This window comes from Theropithecus gelada, chromosome 5 (assembly GCF_003255815.1).
Source record: "Theropithecus gelada isolate Dixy chromosome 5, Tgel_1.0, whole genome shotgun sequence".
In the NCBI taxonomy this organism is placed as follows: Eukaryota; Metazoa; Chordata; class Mammalia; order Primates; family Cercopithecidae; genus Theropithecus; species Theropithecus gelada.
Genome location: NC_037672.1, coordinates 57,083,245 through 57,097,019, shown reverse-complemented (window position 1 = coordinate 57,097,019; position 13,775 = coordinate 57,083,245). Strand labels below are relative to the sequence as shown.

The 13,775-nt window shown below is 34.9% G+C and overlaps 1 protein-coding gene across 1 annotated transcript in view; it reads right to left on the bottom strand.

The window, feature by feature from the left end:
- The window catches only part of WDFY3 (WD repeat and FYVE domain containing 3), a 309,424-nt gene that overhangs the window by 120,193 nt on the left and 175,456 nt on the right, over positions 1–13,775 (bottom strand). The window contains exons 15-19 of the mRNA XM_025385326.1: positions 13,630–13,713; positions 8,584–8,761; positions 6,981–7,195; positions 3,171–3,283; positions 1,319–1,550 (exon numbers count right to left, since the gene is read on the bottom strand). Of these exons, the coding sequence (XP_025241111.1) occupies positions 1,319–1,550; positions 3,171–3,283; positions 6,981–7,195; positions 8,584–8,761; positions 13,630–13,713 (822 nt within the window). The remainder of the gene's footprint in view (positions 1–1,318; positions 1,551–3,170; positions 3,284–6,980; positions 7,196–8,583; positions 8,762–13,629; positions 13,714–13,775) is intronic.

Below are 13,775 nucleotides of genomic sequence, written 5' to 3'. Positions count from 1 at the left end.
TTAAGATACAAAATGCATATGGCAACATACTCTAATGTATAAACCCAATCAAGACATTAGAACAATTTCATCACTGAAGGAAAACTCCCACGTGCCCCTTTCTGTCACTCTTGTTACCACTGATTGCTTTTGACTATTCCCAACCATGTTTTAATCTATGGTTTGATAATGACCTATGATAATATTCTTAAAACACAGAGGTTTCAATCCATGTAAGAATCACACAAACAACTAGTATAGACAAAAATTATGAATTAACACTCTAAGGCTGGGCATAGTGGCTCACGCCTATAATCCCAGCACGTTGGGAGGCTGAAGTGGGCAGATCACTGGAGGTTGGGAGTTCGAGACCAGCCTGGCCACTATGGCGAAACCTCATCTCTACTAAAAATACAAAAATTAGCTGGACATGGTGGCGTGCGCCTGTAATCCCAGCTACTTGGGAGGCTGAGGCAGGAGAAGAGTGTGAACCTGGGAGGTGGAGGTTGCAGTGAGCCAAGATCGCGCCATTGCACTCCAGCCTGGGCGACAGGGCAAGACTCTGTCTCAAAAGGAAAAAAAAAAAGAAAAAAAAAACTCTAATAGCTAACAGATCTAGCTATTATATATATTAGCATTTGTGTCTATTTTAAGGCTGTTGGACTTCATCAACTCTTTCAGATTCTTTATAGATTCATTATTGCCATTTCTGCTACTATAATCTTTGCTGCCACTTGAAATAATTTACTCATTTGAAGTGACAGTCCTTGAATACTTATAATGTATAAATTATTACGCTAGGTAATTTGAAGGATAGATGATGATAAAACCCAAAGACTTTTCAATTTAATTTTAATTTATATATTATCTATACATTTATATTTATTACATCAGATGTTGGCAGACTTTTTCTGGAAAGGTCCAAATCATAAATATTTTATGCTTTGTGAACCAGGCCGTCTCCATCATAACTACTCAACTCTGACACTCTAGCACAAATGCAACCATAGGAAATATAAATGACTGTGGCTGTGTTCCAATAAAACTTCATTTACAAAAAAAAAAAAAAAAATTTGCAAAAGCTTTACTAACAAAACAGATTTGGTCCATGGGCCTAAGATTTTGGGTTCCTATGTCATATCAATTTATTTAGTATAACAAACAAAAATAATTAAATGTAGTAATCTTAAAATATCATGCTCAAAAAACTCAATAATTAAAAAATATTAAGTATGGTAAAATATATTTTAATTAAGTATATTTAAAACCAAAGATCCATTTGTAAAGGCAAGTATGAGGCATAAAATAATAAAGCTTGGCTTCCTTGCAAATTTCTTACCCAAACCCTTCAAGCGATGTGTCAAATTCAACAAAAGCTGGAGTAACTGATGACCCATGAAGTCTGATGTCATGTGGGGTTGTCATAGAGACCAGACACTTTACCCTGGTCAGGGGTACAGTACTTCCTTCCGCAGATTTTACCAGGCTCTTGCTTATCCGGTAATGGTTATCTTCATGTAAGCTAAAAACATTATCAGTACCCAGACCTTCCAGAGATGTGATCATACTACCTGTAAGTCAAGGAAATCTCTTGGGAAAATGTCATATGGAATTTTAAAATAACTTTACAAGGCTGATTTATTTGTAAATACCACTTCAGTTTCAATACACAATAATTTTCTTTTTAAGTGCCAAGATCATTATCCAGTTTTAATGTACTTAATTTATTTTTAAACTTAATAGTATGCATTTCCTTTTTTACTAAAGCAATATGCACATTGCAGAAATGGTGGAAACTAAGAGTATAAATAAAAATAAACATCTCAAATAATTGTCATCAAAGCCACTGATACAATGTAATTTAATTATAAATCTCAGTTAATAGTTTACAAATCAGGTAATACTTTTATTTCACAAAACTATGATTTATTAATTCTCTTTGAGGGAAAAGTAAACAATTTTAGAGCACTAAAATGAAAAGAAACAGGTCATCTTTACTATAAAACAAATTAGAGATAAATGGCAGAAACTTGCTTCTCCCATTTTCTCCCCATTATTAATTATTTCCTTACAATTATTAGAACAAAATGTGCGATCATAAAAGTACTTTAACTGAAAGATTTCCATATTTATAAAAAGGGTAACAATTTCAAGAATAAAAAGAAAAATTCTAAACAGATTGTCATTATCTCTCCAGGGACACATTACAAACGTAATGAAGAAAATATTCTCTCTCAAAATAAACTACATGAGTGTAGGAAACTGTTTTCCTTCTAAATGTGCTGGATATTCAGGTAACTATAAAAATATTTCAAATATTCTCTTAGGGAAAGGAACTATTTTTGTTTCTACTCTTAGCAAAGGAAATCACAATTCAATTCTAACTAACTGTGTAAAGTACAAAAATAATAACAAAAACATCACAATAACAAAATATGCATCCAGGAGCTGTATATCAGTTAACATGAATACCTGCAATCATTTCTGTTCTCTAATACAACAGTGTTAGAACTCAGAATATCTTAAAGTTTCTGAAACACAAACACAGTATTTGCTAATCACTGATAATAATTTGTATGAGGAAAAATTAAGACTCAAATAATGGGTGAAGTTTGTTTAATCTGACCTCAGAACTGTCACCTGAAAAACGAAGGGGCTGAACTATATGATCACTACTTCCTTCCAAAGTGGCCATCTATCCCTTTCTCTCAGCCTATCACTAGCCACTTGGCTTCGTTTCTTTCCCTATCCAACCTATAAGCAGGATTAATGTATCAGTTCAACTACTTTTATCAGTATTTTTAATTTCCTATCCTCCATGTGTTCCTGCAGTAGCTGTCCTGCAAATCCACAGCCTGTCAACAATAATCAACCATTCTTCAGTCCAGGCAGCAAAGGCTACTCGCGGAAAGCAAGAAATTATGAATCCTCTGAGAAAGAGGTATCTCCTTTCCAAGCCAAGGGTTGTTCCGCCCGTAATTCTTATCTCTTCTGGATCCTTCAAACACCAATGATTCCCTCCTCACTCTAACTGCCTCCTTCCTCAATCAACCCAATCTTTTGTTTCTCTATTTAAACAATAAACCCTTCTCTTTCTTTGCTTTCACAAACTTCTTGAAATAATATTCAGCCCCTACATGATTTTCATTCATAAAATAAATCAAAAAAGGGAATTTCAAAAGTCAACTTACTTCTCATCTCTGGTTCATAACTCAGTGAACTTGGTTTGTGGACCCTATATTGTTTTAGCAGTTTTTTGTCCCAGGCACCACAATTTAAAGGACTTGCCAAACGTAAAAACTCCCTAAGAAAGAGACAAAGCAAAGTTATTCCTTGACTGAGAATGTTACATAATTCATAAACGAAATATTCAGAAAATGAATTTAATAAATTCCAACAGACTAATTACAATACAAAAAAATGCAAAGTGTAATAAAACAATATAGTGTTAGTTTTACATTTAATCACCATATAGCTATATATCTGCCACTTTTTTTTAAAATTTGCTTTTTAGACAGTTATTCCTTGAGAATATTTATAATTCATAAACCAAACATTTTCAAATAAGGAATTTAATAAATTCCAACAGACTAATTACAATACAAAAAATGCAAGTATAATAAAACATATACAGTGTTAGTTTTACATGTAATCACCATATAGCTATATATCTGCTACACATTTTTATAAATTCATTTTTTTAGAAATTAATAATATTTAAGAAGAATCCCAACTCAAATATTTCTAAAACCAAACTCATCACCTTATATTCAAACCCAGGGCTTTTCTTTTGTTCTACATCTCACTGAAATGTGTTTTTGTTCCTTCTCCTTTCTTTAACTTTCCATATTCAGAAAATTAGAAAATCCTGCTATTTCCACTCATAAAAATATGGAATCTGCTCTCTTCTCTCATTATTGCTGTTATCACCCAGACCACGTCATTTTACTATTCCTAAAACAGAGTCTTAATTACCTCCTGTGACACCAATGTTGCCCCAACTCAATCCATTCTTCACTACAGTCAGTATCTCAAAGAACTTAAATCTACACAGGGTCACTCTATTGCTTAAGACTCTTCCATGGCTGTCCATTTCTCATAGTTGAAAACACAAAACAGCTAGCATTCAGTACCATACATCAGATGATTTCTACTGTACTCTCCAGCTTCACTGCTCCCGTCTTTCCCCCAATCATAAACTCCACTAAAGACATACGTAAAGCTTCTGACTGCCTAAGAAAGCTGTACTCCTTCTCTACCCTGGAAGAAAGACATATTTGTCTTTCTTGTTGGGGAAAAAATTCTTGCCCTTACTTTTTCACCTGATTAACCCTCTTCCATACTTTACACTTCTTTATTTATAATTTTTTTTGCAAAAAAAATTGCAGCTCAATTTTTTTTGTGTGTGTGAGACAGGCTCTTGCTCTGTCACCCAGACTGGAGTGCGGTGGTGTGATCACAGCTCACTGCAATCTCAAACTCTTGGGCCCAAGAAATCCTTTGGCCTCAGTCTCCCAAGTAACAAAGACTACAGGCACACACCACCATGCTAGTTAAAAAATATATATTTTATATATTTTATATATTTATATATATATAATATATATATATAATATATATTTTATATATTTTTATACATACATATTTATACATATATAATATATATACATATATAAAAATATGTATGTGTGTATATATACATATATATATTTTTTTGTAGAAACAGGGTGTCACTATGTTATTCAGAGGCTTATTTCAAACTCCTGACCTCAAGTAATCCTCCTGCGTTGGTCTCCCAAAGTGTTGGGATTACAGGCATGAGCCACACTGCCCGGCCTCGTACTTTACTTCATTAATTGTCATTTCCTCCAGGAAGCCTGCTTTGAGTCACACTTCCAAAAGTCTCTGCCCTATATAAACTCTGCAACACTGCTATTACAAACTTAATAAACAATATTTTCATTTCCTGCTTATCTGCATGTATTCTTTACTAGACCATACATTTTTTAAGAGCATGAGCCCTCCATATCCTGTCATTTACAACATCATGTTAAAAAAGAAAAAAGTAGAATACTTCTCTAAATTTCCAATTCCCTATAGCAGGAAACAAAAAAGGCTTACAAGTTAGGTTTGCCAGTTTTTCATGTAGAACATTAGACACAATTAGTTTATAATCTATGGCTTTTAAGTAGCAAAGTACTTGTACCATCATTTGACTTTTTTTTTGTGAGAACTCATTCATTGTGAAAACTGAACATACCCAATGGTTGACTTTCATTGCTTATTCTATTTATCTAACTATGAAATACAAGTTATCTGGTAAAACAGTAGCATTAGGTATGGGACAAAGTCTCTCTCTCTCTCTCTCTGTGTTTCTCTACTTTTTAAGTAGCAGATTACCAAAAAGGATCAGGGGAAAATCTCAATGGTATTTTCGAAACTTTAGGATGGTGAGTACAACTACAAGATAATGGATGAAGTGAGTAGGTCCATCTCACTCATCTTGGCATTATAAAGGCTGTGAACACTGCCTGATACAACACCATTTAACAAATGTTTACAGCATAAAAGTTTTTTAATTCACAGTTTGGAGTCAGTTTTAAAAACTTACAAATAAATTTCAACCATTTTTAAGAAAGCTCGTGGAAGTTTTATAATATAATAAGTTCTGTAATAGCAGTGTTATAGAGTTTATACACAGGCAGCCTACCCAGACTTTTGGAAGCGTGGCTCAAAGCAGGAGGCTTCCTGGAGGAAATGACAGATATCTATGAATCATTCAAGAAATACACATATATAAGTATATATTTCTTGAATGATTCACAAACTGTGATACATCCATAATATGGAACATTATTCAGTAACAAACAGAAAAAACTACTGGTACATGTAACAACTTGTGTGCAGTTCAAGAGCAATATGATTAGTGAAGAGACAATTTCAAAAGATCACATACTATATAACTTCATTTACGTAACATTCTCAAAATCAGTAGTACCCAACCTTTTTGGCATCAGGGACTGGTTTTGTGGGAGACAATTTTTTCATGGATGGGCTGTGGGGGATGGTTTCAGGATGAAACTGTTCCACCTCAGATCATCAGGTATTAGATTAGTTAGATTCTCATAAGGAGTGCCCAAACTAGATCCCCTGCACGCACAGTTCATAATAGGGTTCACGCTCCTATGAGCATCTAATGTCACTGCTGATTTGACAGGAGGTGGAGCACAGGCGGTAAATGCTGGCTCACCCACAGCTTACCTCCTGCTGCGCAGCCCAGTTCCTAATAGGACATGGACCAGCACTGGTCCACAGCTCGGGGATTTGAGACCCCTGTTCATAATGACAAAACTATGGAGATGGAGAACAGATCAGTGCTTTCCATGGGCTAACGATGTTGGGGTTAGGGGAGTGCGTATGACAACAAAGGTAGCACTAGAGAAATCTTTGTGACATCGTAATTGTGTGGTGATTACATGAATCTACATGTGATACAATAACAGATAATTGTATGTGCACATAAATACATCATACCAATATCAATTTTTTGGTTTGGATACTGTAGTATAGTTATGTCAGGTGTAACTACTGGAGAAAAATGGGCAAAGGGCACAGGAAAACTCTTGGATCTATATTCACAACTTATGGTGAATCTATTATTATTTCAAATTAAAAAGTTAAAAAGTATTTCTTTAAAAACTTCTTACATATGAAAAGTTATTAAATATAAAGTAAATGCATGACTTTATTTTTAAAGGAAAGGGAGAGCTTGCTAGATTCAAATGAAAGAAATAACTGATGGACAGAAACACTAAATGATTACTAATAACTACATTTATTTGTTTCTAAGTGCTATATTTTGAGTATTTTGTCCATTTTTGTTATATTTTGCCCATAGATAACGGAATATATGTCCATTAAGGCAGGAACTCTGGAATCATAAGGACTCTAGAAACTGACATTACTAATTGTGGATTATTTGAGTATGAAAGAGAACTCACCTCAATACCATGGGTTCCAGGGCCTGAGAGGCTAATCGTTCAAACATGCGCTGCAGGGGTGGGTGCAGTGAGTGGTCCTCATCAGCCAGTGCGGCACTACACCTCTGCAGCAGTCGTGCATGAAGACCAGCTTCACACATGACTTGCTGGTTCCTTTCCGTGTGTACCAGGGATTGTAAAATATTTGCCACGGCAAGTTGAAGATCCAAAGCATGCTAAAATCAACAAAGAAATCCACACAGTCAGGTCATTTTTAGTGAGAAAGGTGACAATTCTTTTCGCATACTTTTTTTTTTTTTTTTTGAGACGGAGTTTCGCTCTTGTTGCTCAGGCTGGAGTGCAATGGCTCGGTCTCGGCTCACTGCAACCTCTGGCTCGCAAGTTCAAGTGATTATCCTGCCTCAGCCTCCCAAGTAACTGGGATGACAGGCGCCCACCACCATGCCCAGCTAATTGTTATATTTTTAGTAGAGATGGGGGTTTCACCATGTTGGCCAGGCTGGTCTCAAACTCCTGAACTCAGGCGATCTACCTGCCTCAGCCTCCCAAGTTCTAGTACCACGCCTGGCGGAAGCATACTTTTTTTTTTTTTTTGAGATAGAGTCTTGCTCTGTCGCCCAGGTTGGAGTGCAATGGTGTGATCTCGGCTCTCGGCTCACTGCAACCTCCGCCTCCCGGGTTCAAGCAATTCTCCTGCCTCAGTCTGCCGAGGAGCTGGGACTACAGGTGCCCGCCACCACGCCAGGCTAATTTTTTGTATTTTTAGTAGAGGCGGGGTTTCACCGTGTTAGCCAGGATGGTCTCGATCTCCTGACCTCGTGATCCACATGCCTTGGCCTCCTAAAGTGCTGGGATTACAGGCGTGAGCCACTGCGCCCGGCCAGAAGCATACCTTTTAACATGAAGTCTCTATATGCTTCCAAATACATTCAGATAAATTAAGTAACTGGCTTAGAGCAATATAGCAATTCCAGAACAGGTTAGGCAAACATGTCCTATTTTAATTTTGCGAGAAATACAGGCAGCTGGATTCTATTCTCTTTAGACTTTTGTATTACATGACTGTATGACTAAAAGTAGTTCTATTTTTATAGAAATAGCAGGGACAAAGTCTTCTTAATGGTGGGCAGATAACTAGTTTAAAGGAAAGCCCATTGTTTACATCTGTGACACTTTAGGCCTTAGAGACCACATAACATTTTAATAAAAATCACCACCCAAACTCCAATTCACCCAAACTCTTGAGTGCAACAAGTCAAAACAGACAAATAGCCTCAATGTAGTATCTTCAGTCATTTTTCCTTCTGTATTATTCATTAGCAATGTCCACTGCTGAGCAGGATTTACAAGGAGAAAGAGAATTATTCTAGTATCAGAAGAAACCACCTTGGTTGCCTTTGTAACGAATGAACTGGATTCTAAAACATATATATCTACCATTCATCATGAAAGGTAACACTCAAATTAAAAAATCCTTTTTTTTTCCAGCTACTTTAGTATGTAATACTAACTTTCTCCTCAACCCCGTAGCTCATATAATTGCACTCACGTCCTTTCATTCATTTCATTACAGATGGGAAGGAACTAACATATCCAAGCTTACTTCTGGCTGTGTCACTGACCCAACGGAGGCCAGTAGGTCCAGCATGGCAAGCATGGCTCCAGGATGAATGATGACTGCATCAGAAGTCTGGAGAGATGAAGTTGCCACATGTAGTTTCAGGTCAGCAACATTTTTAGGAGGGTAAACAGGGGGAGTTGAAACAGAATGATATACATGCCTATAAAAAAACGAAAGGGTAAATTTGGTATTGAATTCCAATCACATTCTATTCCTCTTCGGTTACTTTCATCCACTGATAACCAAAAAGCCTTGTTAGAAAACAACTTAAGGTTGGGATAGAAAAAAAGGAATATATTATCAACTCAAGTTGATATGTGTATGTGTCTGCATGTGTGTGGGTGGATGTGTGCAGACCATGTAACTATCCATTATTCATAGTCTTTATATGATTTCTACTTTTACTGATTTACTGTATGGATTGTTTGATTAAAAAATGACACCTATACCAGAAGATGTAAAGAACAGGTACAATCATAGTGATTCAAAGCTCTAGGAAGATGACAATTCCAATAATATGTGATGAGAGATCAAGTTAAATTAATTCCCTCAATGAGATTTTATCTTTTGAAATTACCTATATGTGTTTTAACCTTTCCTTAGTGCATGAGTAACACTAACGGGGTCAACTGAGTCAGGGTTGTCTCAGAGGCTAGGCTATCCAAGAATAAATATATTTGGCATTGTGGGAGTTTTCCTTTAGCTTATTTGGAACTGCTTTCATTTTCTGCATTTATCCTCACTACCACTGAAAATATTCATTGCAACTTTTAAAAACTTGAAGACAATTTACAGAACAAGTTTCTGTGAATTAGAAAACCCAGCCATGTCCTGAATGTACGCATTTCTTCTCATCAATGATCTCTACTTTCTATTTCATACTACTCATCTACAATTCATGAATTTTGCACATTTTGCATCTTGGCACTAAGAAACAGATGCTTGTGGCTTCAGCCTATGGGAACTCTTTGTTCCAATGAGTTGGTCTCAGCATAATTTGCCTAATGCTGAGCTCTGTCACAGAGAGCAATGCAGTTTTAGCTTTCTGGGACAAGAGCAGCTTGGGAAACAGATGCTTTACGTCAGTGATTTAGTAGCAAAGAATTGGCACTGCCATGGTTTAAAAAAAAATACCGTTCTCTTTTTAACAGGGATTCTAGGAAAATGTTCAGCTTTACTTATAAAAAGGCGCATAGGCTCTCCTAGTTTATTTAAAAGTCAGCATGTCCTTTACCCATTCATGTTTTCACTCCCTGTATTCTGCCATTTTTCATTCAAAAAGATTTAATTTCTAAACTTACTAAGAAAAATATTTCAAAATGTGTATTACCAACAGTTATCCTACTCCTATATTGCTCCCTTTATTATTTTAAATATTTTGATCCGTCTAGAAAACAGATTCATAATTTACCTAGCATGTATCAGAAATAACCACTGAATTCCAAAATTTCATTAAAAATGTTTTCATTGCATACACACACATATGCATAGATTCTAATTGTCTATTTTAGTTATAGGCCTTCCAAAATCATTTCTAAATTGACAGATTTGATGAGATTTGGATTTAAATTACTGATACACTCAGGAAGAAATCTTTATATCTTTGGACACTGAACTCTTTACTAACACAGGTTGAGTATCCCTAATCCAAAAATCTGAAATCTGAAATGCTCCAAAATCCAAAACTTTTTAAGCACCCACATGATGCCACAAGTAGAAAATTTCACATCTGACCTTATATGATGGGTCAGAGTCAAAACAGAGTCAAAACTTTGTTTCATGTACAAAATTATTAAAAATATTACATAAAATTGTCTTCTGGCTACTTGTATAAGATGTATATGAAACATAAATAAATTCTGTGTCTGGACTTGGGTCCCACAGATATCTCATTATATATATTGCAAATATTACAAAATCCAAAAAGCTGGAAATCAAAACAATACTGGTACCAAGTGTTTTGAACAAGAAACACTCAACCTGTATACAATTATTACAGTAGTACTTTTTTTAATCTAAGAAAACAATATTCTGAAAAAGGAATTACATTCATTGTTTTCAAACCAGAAAAAATTGCAAACATTGCTGATGTCTAAAACACGGTATTTATTAACTAAAATTAGGTGTATTACAACAGGTATTATACAAAATTAATTCTGATTAAGTCATCTAGGTATCACCGTAGGTATCACTTTTTAAATTCTGGAATTACGGTAAGCTCATTAAATGGTTAATTCCCAAGCAAGAACTAAACATTTCCAAAGATAGGATAAAATTACATTTCATAATTTGGTTGCTATTTAATATTTCAACCTAAATTCTCATATATATTTAAGATTCATCCACCTCTCCGGGGAATACATAATATTTAAATTCTGAATCTGCTTTGCTTAACTTATCAGGTGTGTAGAGGCACTAAATAATGGATCTCATGTTTGAAGGATAACAAGTACTTGTCACCTTTTGCTCCACTGCAGTCATATTCTGTAGAGTTCTGATTATTATTTTGTATTCACTTCTTCTAACTCTGATTGAACACTGTTCAGCTATAATTCTGTTCCATTATTCCTTCTGAATAATGAACAATGAAAAAGGTTATGAGTTTTAATTTTCCAAATATAAAGTCAGCTAGTTCATTTTCCCCCAATTCTTAAAATAATTAGAGAAAAATCTCCTGGATACTACATGTCAGACAAGTATCACAAGTTCAAAACATCCTTAGCATCTGAGAGTGTTCCACAAGCCATAAAAACACAGTTAAATTTTGGTTTATCCTTTTGCCAACAAAACCAATATGTTTTGCTACAAGAAAAAGATGTCTATAAGCTGATGTAATTTGTTGAGAGTTTCTAGAAATAGTGTGACTTAAATTCTAATTTCAAGTTACTAGACTTGAATTTGTGAAGTAAAAACATTATATTCTTTACTAGCTTATGATTCTTACCGCTGAGCAAAATGTATGCAAGCTGAATAGAATGGCAACCTGAAAATGTCAACAATGATCTTAGTATTAGCATGAACAGTATCAGGAGCTTTCTGTCCTTGAGGGAATGTCAACTTGTAAGGATCATGGAGAATTCACACGGATTAGGGCTCAATCAACTAGCTTTACTGATTTAGTGACAGTCTTCCCTTAAGTCAAAGACCTGGTATCTCTACATGGAGCTACACTGCAAATTATGACAATATGTTTTTGATTTAAGGCCATAAGTAACTCTTTAAGAATAAAAATAAAATGCTGTTTTCTCTTTGTCAAATTACCATTTAAATAAATAGAAAGTTCTGATGTACTTTTGGAAATGGAGTCTCACTCTGTAGTCCAGGCTGGAGGGCAGTGGAGTGATCTCACTGCAACCTCTACCTCCTGCGTTCATGCAGTTCTCCTGACTCAGCTCCCGAGTAGCTGGGATTACAGGCGCACACTGCCATGCTGGCTTTTTTTTTTTTTTTGTATTTTAGTAGAGAGGGGGTTTCACTGTGTTGCCAGGCTGGTCTTGAACTCCTGACCTCAGGCAATCCGCCCGCCTCGGCCTCCCAAAATGTTAGGATTACAGGCGTGAGCCACTGCAACTGGCCCTGATGTATTTTTTTAAGTATCCTTTTAATCTGTGTATTTCTATTTTGTGGTATTTGGTTAATACTTAAAAAGGACTAAATGTTTTTAAACAGCAAATTTTAAGGCATTACTCATTATGACATAATCACCATATTTTTAAATTGTGATTTTTAGTAATTTAAACTATTTACTAATTGAAATTATTTCTCTAACATTTAGTAATTTCTAGGGCTCATGAGCAAACACAAATTTTCAAACACACATTGTTTTTTACCTCGACCATTTTAGCAACAGAAAAACACATGATATCAACTTGAATTTACCTAGTTTATCATTCTTCGAATTAGGAAGAGCTCTTTTTTTAAAAAAGAAATTGCAGTTTTTAAGCACAAATATACTGAACAACCCTATATTCATTTAAGACTATTCTGAACTATGCCACGGTTTGCTGTGCAAAGTAAGCTATAAGTGTAAATTTAAGAGAAAAAGGAAATTGCATCTTTTCATATACCTAATATTACTATGCAAACACGTTGAAATACAGAATCCATAACAAATACTTTTGATGTACTAACTCCATCTGTCTTCGAATTTCAAAATCTGAACAATAGTAATAAGATTAAAACAACAATATAGCAGCACCTTGGGATTCATTTTTTAAAAGCCGCAATGAAAGAATATTAATGTAAGAGTTAAGGACTTATTTTTGGTTATGAGGAAAACAGGAGAAAGAATGAAGTATTTGGGGCCAACTGCAGACCATAATCATTTGATGGTTGGGCTGCAAATGTAATCTTATGTGGATCTTAACTATACTTCCGTCAATCAACTGCAGTTTTTAAAAATTTGAGTAGAATTTTTTTAAAGGTAGTTTTGAAAAGAACAACTAGATCAGCTTAGAGATTTACAAAGAACTGATCAAAGTATTGGGGTGGGTTTTTTATTAACTTTTTCAAAGTTTAGCTGTGAGCATTTTTCATAACAGCAACATACTTCAATTGGTTGAATCTGATGGAGAAAATACACATTTCCTTCCAATGCTATGAAATTCGTTTTGGAATAATAGTAAAAACCAAAGAATGATCCCAATGTTTAAAGTAAAAAATAATAATTAAAAAAAAGAAAAATAAAAAAAGTGGAAAAGTACTCTACTTAGACACATTAAGTCCACTTTTCTAACTTATTTTTAATAAAAGACATGTTTTTTCTATAACCAAAATGTGTAGTTTAGTATAAAAAAGTTGGATGACAAAATTATGTCCTTCATAGTTTCATAGCATCAACACATTTTACTCTCATGTATATAAGAAAAATTGGTATTTTTAAAACCTAAAAACACCCCCCAAAACCCAAAAGTTAAAAAAAAAACAAAACTGAAATCACAAAACACAATCACCATGTTAACATAAATAAGCACAGAAAAAAAGAAACCCCACACAAATAGAGACTGACTTCTCTTATATGATCAGTACCTTTTCCTGGACAAAGCTGGTGTACCCCAAGGAGAGGGGAGAGAAGACTCACTTGTCAGGCAAGGAGGGATCTGTTCTGCACGACTACAGACACAAAACAGACAGGGTGGTTTAGAGAGGTTAGAAGAAGAGAACACCAGGTTGGC